We start from the raw sequence: 24,965 nt of genomic DNA, 5'->3' as shown, positions 1-24,965 counted from the left end.
TGTAGATTGCTCCTCTAAATTATTTTTTTTCCTTTTCTCTTTTTTATATTTATTGTTCACCCCCTTTTGGGTGTGTGGGTGGAGGTTAGTTGTGTTAGTTAGTGTTTTTGGTTTGAACATGTATGTCCTGATAATCCATTGAAGATATATGAAGAAAATAAAAATCAAACGTATTAGTTTGTCTGTTCTCTCGTCATTTGAACTCATGGTTGATATTTAAATTGTTCTCTTGAGTGTATTTAATGTAGCATCAGATACAGTTGAAAGCACTTTTTGTGGTTTGCTTAAAAAAAAGATTAGTGCTGATATTGGTTAAAATAATAAAAAGTGAAAAATTACTTGATATATAGTGTTTTATGACATGTATAAGGATAAAAGACCCTTAGTATTACTCTAAAAAATTGGAAAAAATGTAAAATCCCACAAACTGTCATATCCCTGAACTATAATCCCATACATCCATGACAATCTATGGGATTTAAATTGATTTAAATTAATAATCAATATAATAATCAATATAATATAAATATCCACCAAGTATGGAGTCAAACAGTTTGAAACCCCGCCCCCTCGCGTCTTGTTACTAGGCAACGGAACAGGACGCAAACATGGCGGAGAGCATGCAGAGCACGGGTTAGTTGAAATGTTCATGTTCAAACACCAAAAAGAGAAACTACTTCTCTCGTATTTACCTGTGGAGTCACAGCTTCATTAACGTCCTCGTGTGTTTTTGTTTTGTTTTGTCTCTGTCCTGAGTCAGATGACGTCATGGCGCCTGACGTCCTCATTCTCCACAAGAAGATCACAGCTGCTTTTGAGGCGTTTGACTACAACACGAGCAGCGCGGTGGATGTGCGGTAAGCGGCTGCACACGGTGATGCGTTCACGTGCCTTTTCTGCCGCACATGAATCAACAGAGTTGACCCTCAGGCTTCACATGAATTCACTACCCTCTAAAAAACTGATACAGAAACATTACAGATACTTACTACTTTTACTGTTTTTACTAAAAAGAAAAAAAATCCAGTTTTCTTCTGCATAAATCTCTTAAACAACTTTAGCCCTACTCAAAATGACCAAAGGATTTGAACCCTTTTAATAAACAAACGTGGGTGGCTGATGGATTTTTTTTTCTTTTTTTTTTAATCAGTCTTGGACATGTCAAAGATTCGCCTAATTACTTACTTTGATGCATCATTCGTTTTTCTGTAGTGTCAGATTTAAAATTGATTACCCTTTTATATCGGAATGTACAAAAATGTTAATATACACTGAACCACAACTTTTTTGTTGCGTTTTGGATGACTTTTGGATACTAATAAAAGTCATAGTTAACACATTGTATTTGCTGACATTAGTCAACAAAAAATGCCAGCTAGCACCTTTGAGGCTTTTTCAAACCTATTCAAAGTGAACTTTTCCCTCCCATTATCGCATTTGTTGATGATGAAGTTGAAATCCTCATTGAAATTGTTTTCTGCAGCTCAGTGAAAGTGGCTCCATCTGTAAGAGAAAGACTTAAAAGGCGAAGTTGTGGACGAAATACTAAAGTAGCACTTTTTTGTCAAAATTTGGAGGACGGACTAAACTATACTATATTTCTTTGTCGAAAATCGGACATGAAAGTCATACTATAGCATGTCATCCAAAATTTTACCAAAAAAACTCCAAAAAGAATTTTGTCTAAAATTGACCAAAAAGTCATACTATAGCATGTCATCCATAATTTGAGCAAAAAGTCATACTATAGCATGTTGTCCAAAATTTGACCAAAAAAAAGTCAGAAAAGAATTTTGTCCAAAATTCGACCAAAAGGTCATACGATAGGATGTCGTCTAAAATTTGATGACATTTTTTTTTTTAAATTTTGTCCAAGATTTGACCAAAAAGTCATACTATAGCATGTCGTCCAAAATTTACCAAAAAGTCATACTATAGCATGTCATCCAAAATTTGACCAAAAAACATTTGAAAAAAATGTTGTCCAATATTTTACAAAGAAGTCATACTATAGCATGTCGTCCAAAGTTTTACCAAAAAGTCAAAATATAGAATGTCGTCCAAAATTTGACCAAAAAGTCATAATATAGAATGTCGTCCAAAATTTGACCAAAAAGTCATACTATAGCATGTCATCCAAAATTTGACCAAAAAGTCAAAATATAGAATGTCGTCCAAAATTTGACCAAAAAGTCATAATATAGAATGTCGTCCAAAATTTGACCAGAAAGTCATACTATAGCATGTCATCCAAAATTTGACCAAAAAGTCATAATATGGAATGTCGTCCAAAATTTGACCAAAAAGTCATACTATAGCATGTCATCCAAAATTTGACCAAAAAGTCATAATATAGAATGTCGTCCAAAATTTGACCAAAAAGTCATACTATAGCATGTCATCCAAAATTTGACCAAAAAGTCATAATATAGAATGTCATCCAAAATTTGACCAAAAAGTCATAATATAGAATGTCATCCAAAATTTGACCAAAAAGTCATACTATAGCGTGTCGTCCAAAATTTGACCAAAAAGTCATACTATAGCGTGTCGTCCAAAATTTGACCAAAAATATTTTGACCAAAATTGGGACAAAAAGTCATACTATAGCATGTCGTCCAAAATTTTACCAAAAAAAGTCAGAAAATAATTTTGTCCAAAAAGTCATACTATAGCATGTCATCCAAAATTTGACTCAAAATAATTTGAAAGAAAAATTGTCCAAAATTGACCAAAAAGTCATACTATAGCATGTCATCCAAGATTTGACCAAAAAGTCATACTATAGCATGTCATCCAAAATTTACCAAAAAGTCATACTATAGCATGTCATCCAAAATTTGACCAAAAAACATTTGAAAAAAATGTTGTCCAATATTTTACAAAGAAGTCATACTATAGCATGTCGTCCAAAATTTTACCAAAAAAAAGTCAGAAAATAATTTTGTCCAAAAAGTCATACTATAGCATGTCATCCAAAATTTGACCCAAAATAATTTGAAAGAAAAATTGTCCAAAATTGACCAAAAAGTCATACTATAGCATGTCATCCAAAATTTGACCAAAAAGTCATAATATAGAATGTCGTCCAAAATTTGACCAAAAAGTCATACTATAGCATGTCATCCAAAATTTGACCAAAAAGTCATAATATGGAATGTCGTCCAAAATTTGACCAAAAAGTCATACTACAGCATGTCATCCAAAATTTGACCAAAAAGTCATAATATGGAATGTCGTCCAAAATTTGACCAAAAAGTCATACTACAGCATGTCATCCAAAATTTGACCAAAAAGTCATACTATAGAATGTCGTCCAAAATTTGACCAAAAAAAAATCAGAAAATAATTTTGTCCTAAAAGTCATACTATAGCGTGTCGTCCAAAATTTGACCAAAAAGTCATACTATAGCGTGTCGTCCAAAATTTGACCAAAAAGTCATACTATAGCATGTCGTCCAAAATTTTACCAAAAAAAAGTCAGAAAAGAATTTTGTCCAAAATTCGACCAAAAGGTCATACGATAGGATGTCGTCTAGAATTTGATGACATTTTTTTTTTTTTAATTTTGTCCAAGATTTGACCAAAAAGTCATACTATAGCATGTCATCCAAAATTTGAACAAAAAACATTTGAAAAAAATGTTGTCCAATATTTTACAAGGAAGTCATACTATAGCATGTCGTCCAAAATTTTACCAAAAAAAAGTCAGAAAATAATTTTGTCCAAAAAGTCATACTATAGCATGTCATCCAAAATTTGACCCAAAATAATTTGAAAGAAAAATTGTCCAAAATTGACCGAAAAGTCATACTATAGCATGTCATCCAAAATTTGACCAAAAAGTCATAATATAGAATGTCGTCCAAAATTTGACCAAAAAGTCATACTATAGCGTGTCGTCCAAAATTTGACCAAAAAGTCATACTATAGCGTGTCGTCCAAAATTTGACCAAAAAGTCATACTATAGCATGTCGTCCAAAATTTGACCATAAACATTTTGACCAAAATTGGGACAAAAAGTCATACTATAGCATGTCGTCCAAAATTTTACCAAAAATAATTTGAAAGAAAAATTGTCCAAAATTGACCAAAAAGTTATATTAAAGCATGTCATCCAAAATTTGACCAAAAAGTCATAATATAGAATGTCGTCCAAAATTTGACCAAAAAGTCATACTATAGCATGTCATCCAAAGTTTGACCAAAAAGTCATAATAAAGAATTTCATCCAAAATTTGACCAAAAAGTCATACTATAGCATGTCATCCAAAATTTGACCAAAAAGTCATCATAAAGAATGTCGTCCAAACTTTGACCCAAAATAATTTAATTTTTTTTTGTCTAAAATTGACCAAAAAGTCATACTATAGCATGTCATCCAAAATTTGAGCAAAAAGTCATACTATAGCAGTTTGTCCAAAATTTGACCAAAAAAAAGTCAGAAAAGAATTTTGTCCAAAATTCGACCAAAAGGTCATACGATAGGATGTCGTCTAAAATTTGATGACATTTTTTTTTTTAAATTTTGTCCAAGATTTGACCAAAAAGTCATACTATAGCATGTCGTCCAAAATTTACCAAAAAGTCATACTATAGCATGTCATCCAAAATTTGACCAAAAAACATTTGAAAAAAATGTTGTCCAATATTTTACAAAGAAGTCATACTATAGCATGTCGTCCAAAGTTTTACCAAAAAGTCAAAATATAGAATGTCGTCCAAAATTTGACCAAAAAGTCATAATATAGAATGTCGTCCAAAATTTGACCAAAAAGTCATACTATAGCATGTCATCCAAAATTTGACCAAAAAGTCAAAATATAGAATGTCGTCCAAAATTTGACCAAAAAGTCATAATATAGAATGTCGTCCAAAATTTGACCAGAAAGTCATACTAAAGCATGTCATCCAAAATTTGACCAAAAAGTCATAATATGGAATGTCGTCCAAAATTTGACCAAAAAGTCATACTATAGCATGTCATCCAAAATTTGACCAAAAAGTCATAATATAGAATGTCGTCCAAAATTTGACCAAAAAGTCATACTATAGCATGTCATCCAAAATTTGACCAAAAAGTCATAATATAGAATGTCATCCAAAATTTGACCAAAAAGTCATAATATAGAATGTCATCCAAAATTTGACCAAAAAGTCATACTATAGCGTGTCGTCCAAAATTTGACCAAAAAGTCATACTATAGCGTGTCGTCCAAAATTTGACCAAAAATATTTTGACCAAAATTGGGACAAAAAGTCATACTATAGCATGTCGTCCAAAATTTTACCAAAAAAAGTCAGAAAATAATTTTGTCCAAAAAGTCATACTATAGCATGTCATCCAAAATTTGACTCAAAATAATTTGAGAGAAAAATTGTCCAAAATTGACCAAAAAGTCATACTATAGCATGTCATCCAAGATTTGACCAAAAAGTCATACTATAGCATGTCATCCAAAATTTACCAAAAAGTCATACTATAGCATGTCATCCAAAATTTTACCAAAAAACATTTGAAAAAAATGTTGTCCAATATTTTACAAAGAAGTCATACTATAGCATGTCGTCCAAAATTTTACCAAAAAAAAGTCAGAAAATAATTTTGTCCAAAAAGTCATACTATAGCATGTCATCCAAAATTTGACCCAAAATAATTTGAAAGAAAAATTGTCCAAAATTGACCAAAAAGTCATACTATAGCATGTCATCCAAAATTTGACCAAAAAGTCATAATATAGAATGTCGTCCAAAATTTGACCAAAAAGTCATACTATAGCATGTCATCCAAAATTTGACCAAAAAGTCATAATATGGAATGTCGTCCAAAATTTGACCAAAAAGTCATACTACAGCATGTCATCCAAAATTTGACCAAAAAGTCATAATATGGAATGTCGTCCAAAATTTGACCAAAAAGTCATACTACAGCATGTCATCCAAAATTTGACCAAAAAGTCATACTATAGAATGTCGTCCAAAATTTGACCAAAAAAAAATCAGAAAATAATTTTGTCCTAAAAGTCATACTATAGCGTGTCGTCCAAAATTTGACCAAAAAGTCATACTATAGCGTGTCGTCCAAAATTTGACCAAAAAGTCATACTATAGCATGTCGTCCAAAATTTTACCAAAAAAAAGTCAGAAAAGAATTTTGTCCAAAATTCGACCAAAAGGTCATACGATAGGATGTCGTCTAGAATTTGATGACATTTTTTTTTTTTTAATTTTGTCCAAGATTTGACCAAAAAGTCATACTATAGCATGTCATCCAAAATTTGAACAAAAAACATTTGAAAAAAATGTTGTCCAATATTTTACAAGGAAGTCATACTATAGCATGTCGTCCAAAATTTTACCAAAAAAAAGTCAGAAAATAATTTTGTCCAAAAAGTCATACTATAGCATGTCATCCAAAATTTGACCCAAAATAATTTGAAAGAAAAATTGTCCAAAATTGACCGAAAAGTCATACTATAGCATGTCATCCAAAATTTGACCAAAAAGTCATAATATAGAATGTCGTCCAAAATTTGACCAAAAAGTCATACTATAGCGTGTCGTCCAAAATTTGACCAAAAAGTCATACTATAGCGTGTCGTCCAAAATTTGACCAAAAAGTCATACTATAGCATGTCGTCCAAAATTTGACCATAAACATTTTGACCAAAATTGGGACAAAAAGTCATACTATAGCATGTCGTCCAAAATTTTACCAAAAATAATTTGAAAGAAAAATTGTCCAAAATTGACCAAAAAGTTATATTAAAGCATGTCATCCAAAATTTGACCAAAAAGTCATAATATAGAATGTCGTCCAAAATTTGACCAAAAAGTCATACTATAGCATGTCATCCAAAGTTTGACCAAAAAGTCATAATAAAGAATTTCATCCAAAATTTGACCAAAAAGTCATACTATAGCATGTCATCCAAAATTTGACCAAAAAGTCATCATAAAGAATGTCGTCCAAACTTTGACCCAAAATAATTTAATTTTTTTTTGTCTAAAATTGACCAAAAAGTCATACTATAGCATGTCATCCAAAATTTGAGCAAAAAGTCATACTATAGCAGTTTGTCCAAAATTTGACCAAAAAAAAGTCAGAAAAGAATTTTGTCCAAAATTCGACCAAAAGGTCATACGATAGGATGTCGTCTAAAATTTGATGACATTTTTTTTTTTTTAATTTTGTTCAAGATTTGACCAAAAAGTCATACTATAGCATGTCGTCCAAAATTTACCAAAAAGTCATACTATAGCATGTCATCCAAAATTTGACCAAAAAACATTTGAAAAAAATGTTGTCCAATATTTTACAAAGAAGTCATACTATAGCATGTCGTCCAAAATTTTACCAAAAAAAAGTCAGAAAATAATTTTGTCCAAAAAGTCATACTATAGCATGTCATCCAAAATTTGACCCAAAATAATTTGAATGAAAAATTGTCCAAAATTGACCAAAAAGTCATACTATAGCATGTCATCCAAAATTTGACCAAAAAGTCATAATATAGAATGTCGTCCAAAATTTGACCAAGAAGTCATAATATAGAATGTCGTCCAAAATTTGACCAGAAAGTCATACTATAGCATGTCATCCAAAATTTGACCAAAAAGTCATAATATAGAATGTCGTCCAAAATTTGACCAAAAAGTCATACTATAGAATGTCGTCCAAAATTTGACCAAAAAAAAGTCAGAAAATAATTTTGTCCAAAAAGTCATACTATAGCGTGTCGTCCAAAATTTGACCAAAAAGTCATACTATAGCGTGTCGTCCAAAATTTGACCAAAAAGTCATACTATAGCGTGTCGTCCAAAATTTGACCAAAAAGTCATACTATAGCATGTCGTCCAAAATTTTACCAAAAAGACTCCAAAAAGAATTTTGTTCAAAATTTGACCAAAAAAGACGTACTATAGTATGTTGTCAAAAATTTGACAAAAAAGGGAAAATAATTTTTCTGTCAAAAATCTGACCAAAAAGTCATACCATAGAACATCGTCCAAAATTTTACAAGAAAAAGTCCGTAAAGAATTTTGTCCAAAATTTGCCAAAAAGTCATAATATAGAATGTCGTCCAAAATTTGACCAAAAAGTCATACTATAGCATGTCATCCAAAATTTGACCAAAAAGTCATAATATAGAATGTCGTCCAAAATTTGACCAAAAAGTCATACTATAGCATGTCATCCAAAATTTGACCAAAAAGTCATAATATAGAATGTCGTCCAAAATTTGACCAAAAAGTCATACTATAGAATGTCGTCCAAAATTTGACCAAAAAAAACTCAGAAAATAATTTTGTCCAAAAAGTCATACTATAGCGTGTCGTCCAAAATTTGACCAAAAAGTCATACTATAGCGTGTCGTCCAAAATTTGACCAAAAAGTCATACTATAGCGTGTCGTCCAAAATTTGACCAAAAAGTCATACTATAGCATGTCGTCCAAAATTTTACCAAAAAGACTCCAAAAAGAATTTTGTACAAAATTTGACCAAAAAAGACGTACTATAGTATGTTGTCCAAAATTTGACAAAAAAGGGAAAATAATTTTTCTGTCAAAAATCTGACCAAAAAGTCATACCATAGAACATCGTCCAAAATTTTACAAAAAAAAGTCCGTAAAGAATTTTGTCCAAAATTTGCCAGAAAGTCATACAATAGCATGTCGTCCAAACTTTGACCCAAAATAATTTGATTTTTTTTTGTCTAAAATTTACCAAAAAGTCATACTATAGCATGTCGTCCAAACTTTGACCCAAAATAATTTGATTTTTTTTTGTCTAAAATTGACCAAAAAGTCATTCTATAGCATGTCATCCAAAATTTGAGCAAAAAGTCATACTATAGCATGTTGTCCAAAATTTGACCAAAAAAAAGTCAGAAAAGAATTTTGTCCAAAATTCGACCAAAAGGTCATACGATAGGATGTCGTCTAAAATTTTATGACATTTCTTTTTTTTTTTTTTTTGTCCAAGATTTGATCAAAAAGTCATACTATAGCATGTCGTCCAAAATTTACCAAAAAGTCATACTATAGCATGTCATCCAAAATTTGACCAAAAAACATTTGAAAAAAATGTTAAAATAATTTGAAAGAAAAATTGTCCAAAATTGACCAAAAAGTTATATTATAGCATGTCATCCAAAATTTGACCAAAAAGTCATAATAAAGAATGTCGTCCAAAATTTGACCAAAAAGTCATACTATAGCATGTCATCCAAAATTTGACCAAAAAGTCATAATATAGAATGTCGTCCAAAATTTGACCAAAAAGTCATACTATAGCATGTCATCCAAAATTTGACCAAAAAGTCATAATATAGAATGTCATCCAAAATTTGACCAAAAAGTCATACTATAGCATGTCATCCAAAATTTGACCTAAAATTATTTGAAAGAAAAATTGTCCAAAATTTACCAAAAAGTTATATTATAGCATGTCATCCAAAATTTGACCAAAAAGTCATAATATAGATTGTCGTCCAAAATTTGACCAAAAAGTCATACTATAGCATGTCATCCAAAATTTGACCAAAAAGTCATACTATAGCATGTTGTCCAAAATTTGACCAAAAAAAAGTCAGAAAAGAATTTTGTCCAAAATTCGACCAAAAGGTCATACGATAGGATGTCGTCTAAAATTTTATGACATTTCTTTTTTTTTTTATTTTGTCCAAGATTTGATCAAAAAGTCATACTATAGCATGTCGTCCAAAATTTACCAAAAAGTCATACTATAGCATGTCATCCAAAATTTGACCAAAAAACATTTGAAAAAAATGTTAAAATAATTTGAAAGAAAAATTGTCCAAAATTGACCAAAAAGTTATATTATAGCATGTCATCCAAAATTTGACCAAAAAGTCATAATAAAGAATGTCGTCCAAAATTTGACCAAAAAGTCATACTATAGCATGTCATCCAAAATTTGACCAAAAAGTCATAATATAGAATGTCGTCCAAAATTTGACCAAAAAGTCATACTATAGCATGTCATCCAAAATTTGACCAAAAAGTCATAATATAGAATGTCATCCAAAATTTGACCAAAAAGTCATACTATAGCATGTCATCCAAAATTTGACCTAAAATTATTTGAAAGAAAAATTGTCCAAAATTTACCAAAAAGTTATATTATAGCATGTCATCCAAAATTTGACCAAAAAGTCATAATATAGATTGTCGTCCAAAATTTGACCAAAAAGTCATACTATAGCATGTCATCCAAAATTTGATCAAAAAGTCATAATATAGAATGTCGTCCAAAATTTGACCAAAGAGTCATACTATAGCATGTCATCCAAAATTTGACCAAAAAGTCATAATATAGAATGTCATCCAAAATTTGACCAAAAAGTCATAATATAGAATGTCATCCAAAATTTGACCAAAAATTCATACTATAGCGTGTCGTCCAAAATTTGACCAAAAAGTCATACTATAGCGTGTCGTCCAAAATTTGACATAAAAAAATTTGACCAAAATTGGGACAAAAAGTCATACTATAGCATGTCGTCCAAAATTTTACCAAAAAAAAGTCAGAAAATAATTTTGTCCAAAAAGTCATACTATAGCATGTCATCCAAAATTTGACCCAAAATAATTTGAAAGAAAAATTGTCCAAAATTGACCAAAAAGTCATACTATAGCATGTCATCCAAAATTTGACCAAAAAGTCATAATATAGAATGTCGTCCAAAATTTGACCAAAAAGTCATACTATAGCATGTCATCCAAAATTTGACCAAAAAGTCATAATATGGAATGTCGTCCAAAATTTGACCAAAAAGTCATACTATAGCATGTCATCCAAAATTTGAACAAAAAACATTTGAAAAAAATGTTGTCCAATATTTTAAAAGGAAGTCATACTATAGCATGTCGTCCAAAATTTTACCAAAAAAAAGTCAGAAAATAATTTTGTCCAAAAAGTCATACTATAGCATGTCATCCAAAATTTGACCCAAAATAATTTGAAAGAAAGATTGTCCAAAATTGACCGAAAAGTCATACTATAGCATGTCATCCAAAATTTGACCAAAAAGTCATAATATAGAATGTCGTCCAAAATTTGACCAAAAAGTCATAATATAGAATGTCGTCCAAAATTTGACCAGAAAGTCATACTATAGCATGTCGTCCAAAATTTTACCAAAAAGTCATACTATAGCATGTCATCCAAAATTTGACCAAAAAGTCATAATATAGAATGTCGTCCAAAATTTGACCAAAAAGTCATACTATAGCGTGTCGTCCAAAATTTGACCAAAAAGTCATACTATAGCGTGTCGTCCAAAATTTGACCAAAAAGTCATACTATAGCATGTCGTCCAAAATTTGACCATACACATTTTGACCAAAATTGGGACAAAAAGTCATACTATAGCATGTCGTCCAAAATTTTACCAAAAAAAGTCAGAAAATAATTTTGTCCAAAAAGTCATACTATAGCATGTCATCCAAAATTTGACCCAAAATAATTTGAAAGAAATATTGTCCAAAATTGACCAAAAAGTTATATTAAAGCATGTCATCCAAAATTTGACAAAAAAGTCATAATATAGAATGTCGTCCAAAATTTGACCAAAAAGTCATACTATAGCATGTCATCCAAAGTTTGACCAAAAAGTCATAATATAGAATGTCATCCAAAATTTGACCAAAAAGTCATACTATAGCATGTCATCCAAAATTTGACCAAAAAGTCATAATAAAGAATGTCGTCCAAACTTTGACCCAAAATAATTTAATTTTTTTTTGTCTAAAATTGACCAAAAAGTCATACTATAGCATGTCATCCAAAATTTGAGCAAAAAGTCATACTATAGCAGTTTGTCCAAAATTTGAAAAAAAAAAAGTCAGAAAAGAATTGTCCAAAATTTGACCAAAAGGTCATACGATAGGATGTCGTCTAAAATTTGATGACATTTTTTTTTTTAAATTTTTTCCAAGATTTGACCAAAAAGTCATACTATAGCATGTCGTCCAAAATTTACCAAAAAGTCATACTATAGCATGTCATCCAAAATTTGACCAAAAACATTTGAAAAAAATGTTGTCCAATATTTTACAAAGAAGTCATACTATAGCATGTCGTCCAAAATTTTACCAAAACAAAAGTCAGAAAATAATTTTGTCCAAAAAGTCATACTATAGCATGTCATCCAAAATTTGACCCAAAATAATTTGAATGAAAAATTGTCCAAAATTGACCAAAAAGTCATACTATAGCATGTCATCCAAAATTTGACCAAAAAGTCATAATATAGAATGTCGTCCAAAATTTGACCAAAAAGTCATAATATAGAATGTCGTCCAAAATTTGACCAGAAAGTCATACTATAGCATGTCATCCAAAATTTGACCAAAAAGTCATAATATAGAATGTCGTCCAAAATTTGACCAAAAAGTCATACTATAGAATGTCGTCCAAAATTTGACCAAAAAAAAGTCAGAAAATAATTTTGTCCAAAAAGTCATACTATAGCGTGTTGTCCAAAATATGACCAAAAAGTCATACTATAGCGTGTCGTCCAAAATTTGACCAAAAAGTCATACTATAGCATGTCGTCCAAAATTTTACCAAAAAGACTCCAAAAAGAATTTTGTTCAAAATTTTACCAAAAAAGACGTACTATAGTATGTTGTCCAAAATTTGACAAAAAAGGGAAAATAATTTTTCTGTCAAAAATCTGACCAAAAAGTCATACCATAGAACATCGTCCAAAATTTTACAAAAAAAAGTCCGTAAAGAATTTTGTCCAAAATTTGCCAGAAAGTCATACTATAGCATGTTGTCCAAACTTTGACCCAAAATAATTTGATTTTTTTTGTCTAAAATTTACCAAAAAGTCATACTATAGCATGTCGTCCAAACTTTGACCCAAAATAATTTGATTTTTTTTTGTCTAAAATTGACCAAAAAGTCATACTATAGCATGTCATCCAAAATTTGAGCAAAAAGTCATACTATAGCATGTTGTCCAAAATTTGACCAAAAAAAAGTCAGAAAAGAATTTTGTCCAAAATTCGACCAAAAGGTCATACGATAGGATGTCGTCTAGAATTTGATGACATTTTTTTTTTTTTTTTTTGTCCAAGATTTGACCAAAAAGTCATACTATAGCATGTCGTCCAAAATTTACCAAAAAGTCATACTATAGCATGTCATCCAAAATTTGACCAAAAAACATTTGAAAAAAATGTTAAAATAATTTGAAAGAAAAATTGTCCAAAATTGACCAAAAAGTTATATTATAGCATGTCATCCAAAATTTGACCAAAAAGTCATAATAAAGAATGTCGTCCAAAATTTGACCAAAAAGTCATACTATAGCATGTCATCCAAAATTTGACCAAAAAGTCATAATATAGAATGTCGTCCAAAATTTGACCAAAAAGTCATACTATAGCATGTCATCCAAAATTTGACCAAAAAGTCATAATATAGAATGTCGTCCAAAATTTGACCAAAAACTCTTACTATAGCATGTCGTCCAAAATTTTACCAAAAAAAAGTCAGAAAATTTTGTCCAAAAAGTCATACTATAGCATATCATCCAAAAATTTACCCAAAATAATTTGAAAGAAAAATTGTCCAAAATTGACCAAAAAGTTATATTATAGCATGTCATCCAAAATTTGACCAAAAAGTCATAATATAGAATGTCGTCCAAAATTTGACCAGAAAGTCATACTATAGCATGTCATCCAAAATTTGACCAAAAAGTCATAATATAGAATGTCGTCCAAAATTTGACCAAAAAGTCATACTATAGAATGTCGTCCAAAATTTGACCAAAAAAAAGTCAGAAAATAATTTTGTCCAAAAAGTCATACTATAGCGTGTCGTCCAAAATATGACCAAAAAGTCATACTATAGCGTGTCGTCCAAAATTTGACCAAAAAGTCATACTATAGCGTGTCGTCCAAAATTTGACCAAAAAGTCATACTATAGCATGTCGTCCAAAATTTTACCAAAAAGACTCCAAAAAGAATTTTGTTCAAAATTTTACCAAAAAAGACGTACTATAGTATGTTGTCCAAAATTTGACAAAAAAGGGAAAATAATTTTTCTGTCAAAAATCTGACCAAAAAGTCATACCATAGAACATCGTCCAAAATTTTACAAAAAAAAGTCCGTAAAGAATTTTGTCCAAAATTTGCCAGAAAGTCATACTATAGCATGTTGTCCAAACTTTGACCCAAAATAATTTGATTTTTTTTGTCTAAAATTTACCAAAAAGTCATACTATAGCATGTCGTCCAAACTTTGACCCAAAATAATTAGATTTTTTTTTGTCTAAAATTGACCAAAAAGTCATACTATAGCATGTCATCCAAAATTTGAACAAAAAGTCATACTATAGCATGTTGTCCAAAATTTGACCAAAAAAAAGTCAGAAAAGAATTTTGTCCAAAATTCGACCAAAAGGTCATACGATAGGATGTCGTCTAAAATTTTATGACATTTCTTTTTTTTTTTTTGTCCAAGATTTGACCAAAAAGTCATACTATAGCATGTCGTCCAAAATTTACCAAAAAGTCATACTATAGCATGTCATCCAAAATTTGACCAAAAAACATTTGAAAAAAATGTTAAAATAATTTGAAAGAAAAATTGTCCAAAATTGACCAAAAAGTTATATTATAGCATGTCATCCAAAATTTGACCAAAAAGTCATAATATAGAATGTCGTCCAAAATTTGACCAAAAAGTCATACTATAGCATGTCATCCAAAATTTGACCAAAAAGTCATAATATAGAATGTAGTCCAAAATTTGACCAAAAAGTCATACTATAGCATGTCATCCAAACTTTGACCCAAAATAATTTGATTTTTTTTGTCTAAAATTGACCAAAAAGTCATACTATAGCATGTCATCCAAAATTTGAGCAAAAAGTCATACTATAGCATGTTGTCCAAAATTTGACCAAAAAAAAGTCAGAAAAGAATTTTGTCCAAAATTCGACCAAAAGGTCATACGATAGGATGTCGTCTAGAATTTGATGACATTTTTTTTTTTTTAATTTTGTCCAAGATTTGACCAAAAAGTCATACTATAGCATGTCATCCAAAATTTGACCAAAAAACATTTGAAAAAAATGTTGTCCAATATTTTACAAAGAAGTCATACTATAGCATGTCGTCCAAAATTTTACCAAAAAAAAGTCAGAAAATAATTTTGTCCAAAAAGTCATACTATAGCATGTCATCCAAAATTTGACCCAAAATAATTTGAAAGAAAAATTGTCCAAAATTGACCAAAAAGTCATACTATAGCATGTCATCCAAAATTTGACCAAAAAGTCATAATATAGAATGTTGTCCAAAATTTGACCAAAAAGTCATACTATAGCATGTCATCCAAAATTTGACCAAAAAGTCATAATATAGAATGTCGTCCAAAATTTGACCAAAAACTCTTACTATAGCATGTCGTCCAAAATTTTACCAAAAAAAAGTCAGAAAATTTTGTCCAAAAAGTCATACTATAGCATATCATCCAAAAATTTACCCAAAATAATTTGAAAGAAAAATTGTCCAAAATTGACCAAAAAGTTATATTATAGCATGTCATCCAAAATTTGACCAAAAAGTCATAATATAGAATGTCGTCCAAAATTTGACCAAAGAGTCATACTATAGCATGTCATCCAAAATTTGACCAAAAAGTCATAATATAGAATGTAGTCCAAAATTTGACCAAAAAGTCATACTATAGCATGTCATCCAAACTTTGACCCAAAATAATTTGATTTTTTTTTGTCTAAAATTGACCAAAAAGTCATACTATAGCATGTCATCCAAAATTTGAGCAAAAAGTCATACTATAGCATGTTGTCCAAAATTTGACCAAAAAAAAGTCAGAAAAGAATTTTGTCCAAAATTCGACCAAAAGGTCATACGATAGGATGTCGTCTAGAATTTGATGACATTTTTTTTTTTTTAATTTTGTCCAAGATTTGACCAAAAAGTCATACTATAGCATGTCATCCAAAATTTGACCAAAAAACATTTGAAAAAAATGTTGTCCAATATTTTACAAAGAAGTCATACTATAGCATGTCGTCCAAAATTTTACCAAAAAAAAGTCAGAAAATAATTTTGTCCAAAAAGTCATAATATAGAATGTCGTCCAAAATTTGACCAGAAAGTCATACTATAGCATGTCATCCAAAATTTGACCAAAAAGTCATAATATAGAATGTTGTCCAAAATTTGACCAAAAAGTCATACTATAGCATGTCATCCAAAATTTGACCAAAAAGTCATAATATAGAATGTCGTCCAAAATTTGACCAAAAAGTCATACTAAAGCATGTCATCCAAAATTTGACCAAAAAGTCATAATATAGAATGTCGTCCAAAATTTGACCAAAAAGTCATACTATAGAATGTCGTCCAAAATTTGACCAAAAAAAAGTCAGAAAATAATTTTGTCCAAAAAGTCATAATATAGAATTTCGTCCAAAATTTGACCAAAAAACATTTGAAAAAAATGTTGTCCAATATTTTACAAAGAAGTCATACTATAGCATGTCGTCCAAAATTTTACCAAAAAAAAAGTCAGAAAATAATTTTGTCCAAAAAGTCATACTATAGCATGTCATCCAAAATTTGACCCAAAATAATTTGAATGAAAAATTGTCCAAAATTGACCAAAAAGTCATACTATAGCATGTCATCCAAAATTTGACCAAAAAGTCATAATATAGAATGTCGTCCAAAATTTGACCAAAAAGTCATAATATAGAATGTCGTCCAAAATTTGACCAGAAAGTCATACTATAGCATGTCATCCAAAATTTGACCAAAAAGTCATAATATAGAATGTCGTCCAAAATTTGACCAAAAAGTCATACTATAGAATGTCGTCCAAAATTTGACCAAAAAAAAGTCAGAAAATAATTTTGTCCAAAAAGTCATACTATAGCGTGTTGTCCAAAATATGACCAAAAAGTCATACTATAGCGTGTCGTCCAAAATTTGACCAAAAAGTCATACTATAGCGTGTCGTCCAAAATTTGACCAAAAAGTCATACTATAGCATGTCGTCCAAAATTTTACCAAAAAGACTCCAAAAAGAATTTTGTTCAAAATTTGACCAAAAAAGACGTACTATAGTATGTTGTCCAAAATTTGACAAAAAAGGGAAAATAATTTTTCTGTCAAAAATCTGACCAAAAAGTCATACCATAGAACATCGTCCAAAATTTTACAAAAAAAAGTCCGTAAAGAATTTTGTCCAAAATTTGCCAGAAAGTCATACTATAGCATGTTGTCCAAACTTTGACCCAAAATAATTTGATTTTTTTTGTCTAAAATTTACCAAAAAGTCATACTATAGCATGTCGTCCAAACTTTGACCCAAAATAATTTGATTTTTTTTTGTCTAAAATTGACCAAAAAGTCATACTATAGCATGTCATCCAAAATTTGAACAAAAAGTCATACTATAGCATGTTGTCCAAAATTTGACCAAAAAAAAGTCAGAAAAGAATTTTGTCCAAAATTCGACCAAAAGGTCATACGATAGGATGTCGTCTAAAATTTTATGACATTTCTTTTTTTTTTTTTGTCCAAGATTTGACCAAAAAGTCATACTATAGCATGTCGTCCAAAATTTACCAAAAAGTCATACTATAGCATGTCATCCAAAATTTGACCAAAAAACATTTGAAAAAAATGTTAAAATAATTTGAAAGAAAAATTGTCCAAAATTGACCAAAAAGTTATATTATAGCATGTCATCCAAAATTTGACCAAAAAGTCATAATATAGAATGTCGTCCAAAATTTGACCAAAAAGTCATACTATAGCATGTCATCCAAAATTTGACCAAAAAGTCATAATATAGAATGTAGTCCAAAATTTGACCAAAAAGTCATACTATAGCATGTCATCCAAACTTTGACCCAAAATAATTTGATTTTTTTTGTCTAAAATTGACCAAAAAGTCATACTATAGCATGTCATCCAAAATTTGAGCAAAAAGTCATACTATAGCATGTTGTCCAAAATTTGACCAAAAAAAAGTCAGAAAAGAATTTTGTCCAAAATTCGACCAAAAGGTCATACGATAGGATGTCGTCTAGAATTTGATGACATTTTTTTTTTTTTAATTTTGTCCAAGATTTGACCAAAAAGTCATACTATAGCATGTCATCCAAAATTTGACCAAAAAACATTTGAAAAAAATGTTGTCCAATATTTTACAAAGAAGTCATACTATAGCATGTCGTCCAAAATTTTACCAAAAAAAAGTCAGAAAATAATTTTGTCCAAAAAGTCATACTATAGCATGTCATCCAAAATTTGACCCAAAATAATTTGAAAGAAAAATTGTCCAAAATTGACCAAAAAGTCATACTATAGCATGTCATCCAAAATTTGACCAAAAAGTCATAATATAGAATGTTGTCCAAAATTTGACCAAAAAGTCATACTATAGCATGTCATCCAAAATTTGACCAAAAAGTCATAATATAGAATGTCGTCCAAAATTTGACCAAAAAGTCATACTAAAGCATGTCATCCAAAATTTGACCAAAAAGTCATAATATAGAATGTCGTCCAAAATTTGACCAAAAAGTCATACTATAGAATGTCGTCCAAAATTTGACCAAAAAAAAGTCAGAAAATAATTTTGTCCAAAAAGTCATAATATAGAATTTCGTCCAAAATTTGACCAAAAAGTCATACTATAGAATGTCGTCCAAAATTTGACCAAAAAAAAGTCAGAAAATAATTTTGTCCAAAAAGTCATAATATAGAATTTCGTCCAAAATTTGACCAAAAAGTCATACTATCGCATGTCGTCCAAAATTTGACCATAAAAATTTTGACCAAAATTGGGACAAAAACTCTTACTATAGCATGTCGTCCAAAATTTTACCAAAAATAATTTGAAAGAAAAATTGTCCAGAATCTGACCAAAAAGTTATATTATAGCATGTCATCCAAAATTTGACCAAAAAGTCATAATATAGAATGTCGTCCAAAATTTGACCAAAAAGTCATACTATAGCATGTCATCCAAAATTTGACCAAAAAGTCATAATATAGAATGTCGTCCAAAATTTGACCAAAAAGTCATACTATAGCATGTCATCCAAAAATTGACCCAAAATAATTTGAAAGAAAAATTGTCCAAAATTGACCAAAAAGTTATATTATAGCATGTCATCCAAAATTTGACCAAAAAGTCATAATATAGAATGTCGTCCAAAATTTGACCAAAAAGTCATACTATAGCATGTCATCCAAAATTTGACCAAAAAGTCATAATATAGAATGTCGTCCAAAATTTGACCAAAAAGTCATACTATAGCATGTCATCCAAAATCTGACCAAAAAGTCATAATATAGAATGTCGTCCAAAATTTGACCAAAAAGTCATACTATAGCATGTCATCCAAAATTTGACCAAAAAGTCATAATATAGAATGTCGTCCAAAATTTGACCAAAAAGTCATACTATAGAATGTCGTCCAAAATTTGACCAAAAAAAAGTCAGAAAATAATTTTGTCCAAAAAGTCATACTATAGCGTGTCGTCCAAAATTTGACCAAAAAGTCATACTATCGCATGTCGTCCAAAATTTGACCATAAAAATTTTGACCAAAATTGGGACAAAAAGTCATACTATAGCATGTCGTCCAAAATTTTACCAAAAAAAAGTCAGAAAATAATTTTGTCCAAAAAGTCATACTATAGCATGTCATCCAAAATTTGACCCAAAATAATTTGAAAGAAAAATTGTCCAAAATTTGACCAAAAAGTTATATTATAGCATGTCATCCAAAATTTGACCAAAAAGTCATAATATAGAATGTGGTCCAAAATTTGACCAAAAAGTCATACTATAGCATGTCATCCAAAATTTGACCAAAAAGTCATAATATAGAATGTCGTCCAAAATTTGACCAAAAAGTCATACTATAGCATGTCATCCAAAAATTGACCAAAAAGTCATAATATAGAATGTCGTCCAAAATTTGACCAAAAAGTCATACTATAGAATGTCGTCCAAAATTTGACCAAAAAAAGTCAGAAAATAATTTTGTCCAAAAAGTCATACTATAGCGTGTCGTCCAAAATTTGACCAAAAAGTCATACTATAGCGTGTCGTCCAAAATTTGACCAATAAGTCATACTATAGCGTGTCGTCCAAAATTTTAACCAAAAAGTCATACTATAGCATGTCGTCCAAAATTTTACCAAAAAAACTCCAAAAAGAATTTTGTTCAAAATTTGACCAAAAAAGACGTACTATAGTATGTTGTCCAAAATTTGACAAAAAAGGGAAAATCATTTTTCTGTCAAAAATCTGACCAAAAAGTCATACCATAGAACATCGTCCAAAATTTGACAAAAAAAGTCCATAAAGAATTTTGTCCAAAATTCGACCAAAAGGTCATACGATAGGATGTCGTCTAAAATTTGATGACATTTTTTTTTTTTATTTTGTCCAAGATTTGACCAAAAAGTCATACTATAGCATGTCGTCCAAAATTTACCAAAAAGTCATACTATAGCATGTCATCCAAAATTTGACCAAAAAACATTTGAAAAAAATGTTGTCCAATATTTTACAAAGAAGTCATACTATAGCATGTCGTCCAAAATTTACCAAAAAGTCATACTATAGCATGTAATCCAAAATTTGACCCAAAATAATTTGAAAGAAAAATTGTCCAAAATTGACCAAAAAGTCATACTATAGCATGTCGTCCAAAATTTGACCATAAAAATTTTGACCAAAATTGGGACAAAAAGTCATACCATAGCATGTCGTCCAAAACTTGACCAAAAAAAATTTGAATAAAAATTGTCCAAAATTTGACCAAAAACTCATACTATAGCATGTCGTCTAAAATTTAACAAAAAAGTCATACTTTGAATGTCATCCAAAATTTGACCAAAAAATTTGAAAAATAATTTGTCCAAAATTTGACCAGAAAGTCATACTATAGCATGTCATCCAAAATCTGACCAAAGAGTCATACTTTGCATGTAGTCCAAAATTTGACCCCCCAATTTTTTTTTTAAATGTGTCCAAAAAAATTTGACAAAAAAGTCATACTATAGCATGTTGTCCAAAATGTTACCCCAAACAATTTGTGACAAATGGTTGACTTTACATGTTGATGAAGTAAATCCATCAGAACCATGCGATGCAAAGGAAGCTCAGTTTCTCAGTTTTCTTTTCTGTCATGTGTTGTGTTTTAGGGAGATTGGCACCATCATCTATTCGCTGGGTTGCTTTCCCACTCAGAAGGACATACATGAGTTCATAGCTGAGGTCAGTACAGTCCTAATTTATGTTTATATATATATTTTGTATATATAATATTTTGGATGAAATCAATCATCTTCAACCCAGAAATGTTGTCCAATCCAACCAGGTAGAAGACAGTCACACAGGATGTGTCCACCTGGACAAGTTTCTCCCAGCCATGACCCAAGTACTGCTAGAGCACAAGTAAGACACACCTTGTTTCTGAAACACTTTGAATCGTGTTTGTTATTGATTTAATTTCAAGCATGGATAGCCATCAATTAATGAAATTGTCTGGGCGGGAAAAAAAATAGAATAAAGCCTGTGACTGTAGCTGTTGCTGAAACACATCCAATAATTAATTACAATGCTGAAGCAGAGCCAATGGTTAAATGTGAACGCGTGAAAATGCTGATTGGAAAAGGTGCAATTTATCTGTTTTATTTATGATGAACAGAGGCAGTTCTGACAATGCATTTTCTGTGTGTGCTAGGTTTCCTCCTATACCTGAGGACGTTCTGCTTCAAGCCTTTGAGGTGGGCTTTGTTGCGTTGTTGTGGTTTTAGATTAGTATGAGCACTGTGCAACACGTTTGTAGCTAGACACTCAATCTGTCTCACCAGGTTCTGGACAAAGACGAGAAAGGATACATGAATTCTGAGGATATGACTGAGCTCATGACTAAAGAAGGTAAAACAAATGTTTTTTTTTTGTTTGTTTCTGCAGTGAAAAGCGGAAGATAATTATTTTAAAGGCATGATCATTTTGTGTGTCCATCAAACTACTTCTTTGTTTGTTTGTTGTTGTTGCCGGTTGTCTTTGAAAAAGGTGACGCCTTCACGCAGGAGGAGATGACGGAGATGCTGACAGCTCTCGCTGATAATGAGGACAAGAGAATCTATTACAATGACGCAATCAGCCAGTTGACCTTTGACCCAGACATGTAACCAGGGTTAGTGTGTGCTGTGCACACCAATGGTTTGTGTTCACATTGATGTTTCACAGACAACATTCTGTTTTTTTCATTTTCAGTCTGTTGCGATTTTGTCGCTGCTGTCAGTGGCATTTGCATTATTTTTCCCCTTCCTTCTCTCTGTCAGCTCATGATTTGCCTAAAACTACAAGCACAGAGCACTCTCTGTGGGGAGATCCGTCTCAGTGATGGCTGTCAGAATATGGACTTCACTGGCAGCAACTTTAATGGTGTTTGTCTCCATATTGATTCACTCTTATAAGAAGTTAGTTAATAATCTGAAATTGTGACAAAACATCAGTTATTTTTTTATAATGAAGATTTTTGTGTCTCTGCCACAAAAGTACAACAACAATTTTGTGTCAATGAACAACCAAAGTATAAAAAATGAATGAAAAAACAAACAACACAATGATTGCTTTATCAGCACAGCATTTTTTATCTCTTATGATCCTGCATAGAATAATCAACATGCATGAAACAGTCAAGCACAGCTCTGGATGGGTGACATAAGCCTGAAAATGATGATGTGGTCACAAACGCATGCAGCTCTGTGTTTTAAGCATGAACACATGAAAATGGTTCATCAATCAATAAACTGAGGAATCAGCCTTTTCAATTTTCTTAAACTGACCTTTGAAAAGAATGTTTCAGGGAAAAAAAGTGGCAGATTCCTCCATTTACGTTCGGCTGTAAACTCCACTTTTCTTCTGCGATGAAACTTGAACCCGCATAGCGCTCATTTCACAGTAATAATGTGACCTGTTACTCTCAGCGTCCAGACATTGCGCGAGACGAAACCGTGAGAAAATAAAACATAGGAAATAGGAAAAGTTCCCTTTTCACTAAAACACCCGTTAACACAAGTATGACTCATTCATTCACCTTCAGCGTCAACAAATCAGTACAGTACAATTAAAGTGATTCCTTTACCCTTGGATTCATAGTTTGCATTTGTAACATAAATAACCGTCTCAAAGGGGAAATAAAAATGATAATGTGTATTAATGTGAAACCCATCAACGTAAAAGGAAAGAGTAACTGCAGTTTTGTCTTCGGTGGAATGTTTGATTTAAACAAATGACTCAAAGTCCAGTTTTTTTTATTTGGACTTTGAAAGTGATTTACATCCTAAAAGATGATAATAAATTATATGTTAGTCAGCTTTATCTCTCAAGTGATCCCAGAGAGAATCATCTCTGCACCTTCACCAGCCTTGGAGAAAGGTCACTAAATAACTGCCTACTTTGCAAAGCAAGCTAAAAAAAAAAATGGAATAAAACTAAGGCTTCTCATCATAAAGTTTAGTTTTAATCTAGGATTTCTTGAATTGCACAATTACTACTAATATTGCATTATTATCAACCACCAATTATTGCAGATTATCTGAAATGCACACGGCATTGAGATATAATCAACAATTATGAGAAACCAATTACTTCAGTTAATTATATATATACACACAGTGCTTAACAAATGTATTAGACCACCTGTCATATAAAATTAGAAAACAAATATTTTATAAATCTTTCAAAAACTAGTTTAAAACAAAACAATTTATTTATTTGACAAATAAACTGAATTCACCTTCAAATACCCAAATTTAAGCTGGATCACTGAGCTTATCTGCAAAGTAATAAATTAATCAAGCACAACATTCAACCACTAAAACAATTTTTTCTGTTCAGGGATGCAAGTAAATAACTATCATTTGGCAATATAATTCATGGATAACAATAATTATTTCAATTAAAGACTGTCGTTATACTGTAATATTAACCATTACAGAATTTGATCATTACTAATGCTGATTCTTACATTGGGTGGTGGGCTAATAAATGTGTTAAGCACTGTTTAAACGTAATAATCTCTTATCGCCCCCAAATCAAAGCAAGCCCAAAAACAGGAATATTAACTAAACAACCAGGAGATGAGACTGTTTCTCTGGTAAACCTGTGTACTACAGCTTTAATAAAGATTCATGATCAGTGGTCAGTACACACTTATTTGGTCCTTTGAGTCATAAACAAACACAAGAGGAAAAAAAAAAAACAAACAAACAAAGGAAGAAGTTTTACAGATAATAGAAAAACATGACAAGAAAGAGGCAGCACTAAGAATCAGGCAAAAGCAGGAGGTGAGACAGAAACAGCACAGAGGTAGAGAAGAAATTTCTGACATCATATCCAGCTACCAACAGTGGTCACTTTGTCTCGATTTCCCATTATTGCACAGCCGTCGACACTCAGAGGAAAGATAATCTCAACCAATCAAATTCACATTATTTATGTATAGTGTATATGTGTGTGTAGTGAAAGAATAAAACTGAGGTTTTCAGTTTCACTGAACCTGCCTTATATTTGCTGTGAGGCAGGTGAGATCAAGGGCTTGCTTAATGGTTGACCTTAACATTCAGCCATTTCCAATAATCACTCAACTCTGATCATGTCTACTGCATAGCAGATTCACGGCTTTACACGACAAAAAGTAGACATTTTAACTGAGAACATAATTTATGCTCTGTAAACAGAGCAGACCCATGGTGAATTCAAAGTCTCAATTCACACATATGAATAAATACCACGTTAGAAGCTACCAAGAGTTTATCCACACCTCATCCTGATTAATGGTCAAGTCACGAAAGGCCTTTGAGATATAGAGGACAGGCTTCTTAAAATCACTGGAGTCACA

The 24,965-nt window shown here is 30.7% G+C and overlaps 1 protein-coding gene across 1 annotated transcript; it reads left to right on the top strand.

Moving 5' to 3' along the window:
- Nucleotides 1-608: 608 nt before the first annotated feature.
- Nucleotides 609-22,248, top strand: drc8 (dynein regulatory complex subunit 8; the record flags this gene model as incomplete). Its single annotated transcript, XM_083900590.1, has 7 exons — nucleotides 609-633; nucleotides 761-857; nucleotides 21,253-21,329; nucleotides 21,433-21,505; nucleotides 21,795-21,837; nucleotides 21,925-21,991; nucleotides 22,130-22,248. 7 exons carry the CDS (start codon nucleotides 609-611, stop codon nucleotides 22,246-22,248), a joined length of 501 nt encoding a protein of 166 aa, XP_083756716.1.
- Between the last annotated feature and the right edge of the window lie 2,717 nt (nucleotides 22,249-24,965).

This window comes from Microchirus variegatus (genome assembly GCF_963457635.1).
Source record: "Microchirus variegatus genome assembly, chromosome: 14".
Taxonomy (NCBI): Eukaryota; Metazoa; Chordata; class Actinopteri; order Pleuronectiformes; family Soleidae; genus Microchirus; species Microchirus variegatus.
Note: the sequence above shows the minus strand (reverse complement) of the source record. Positions and strands in the feature narration are given on the sequence as shown.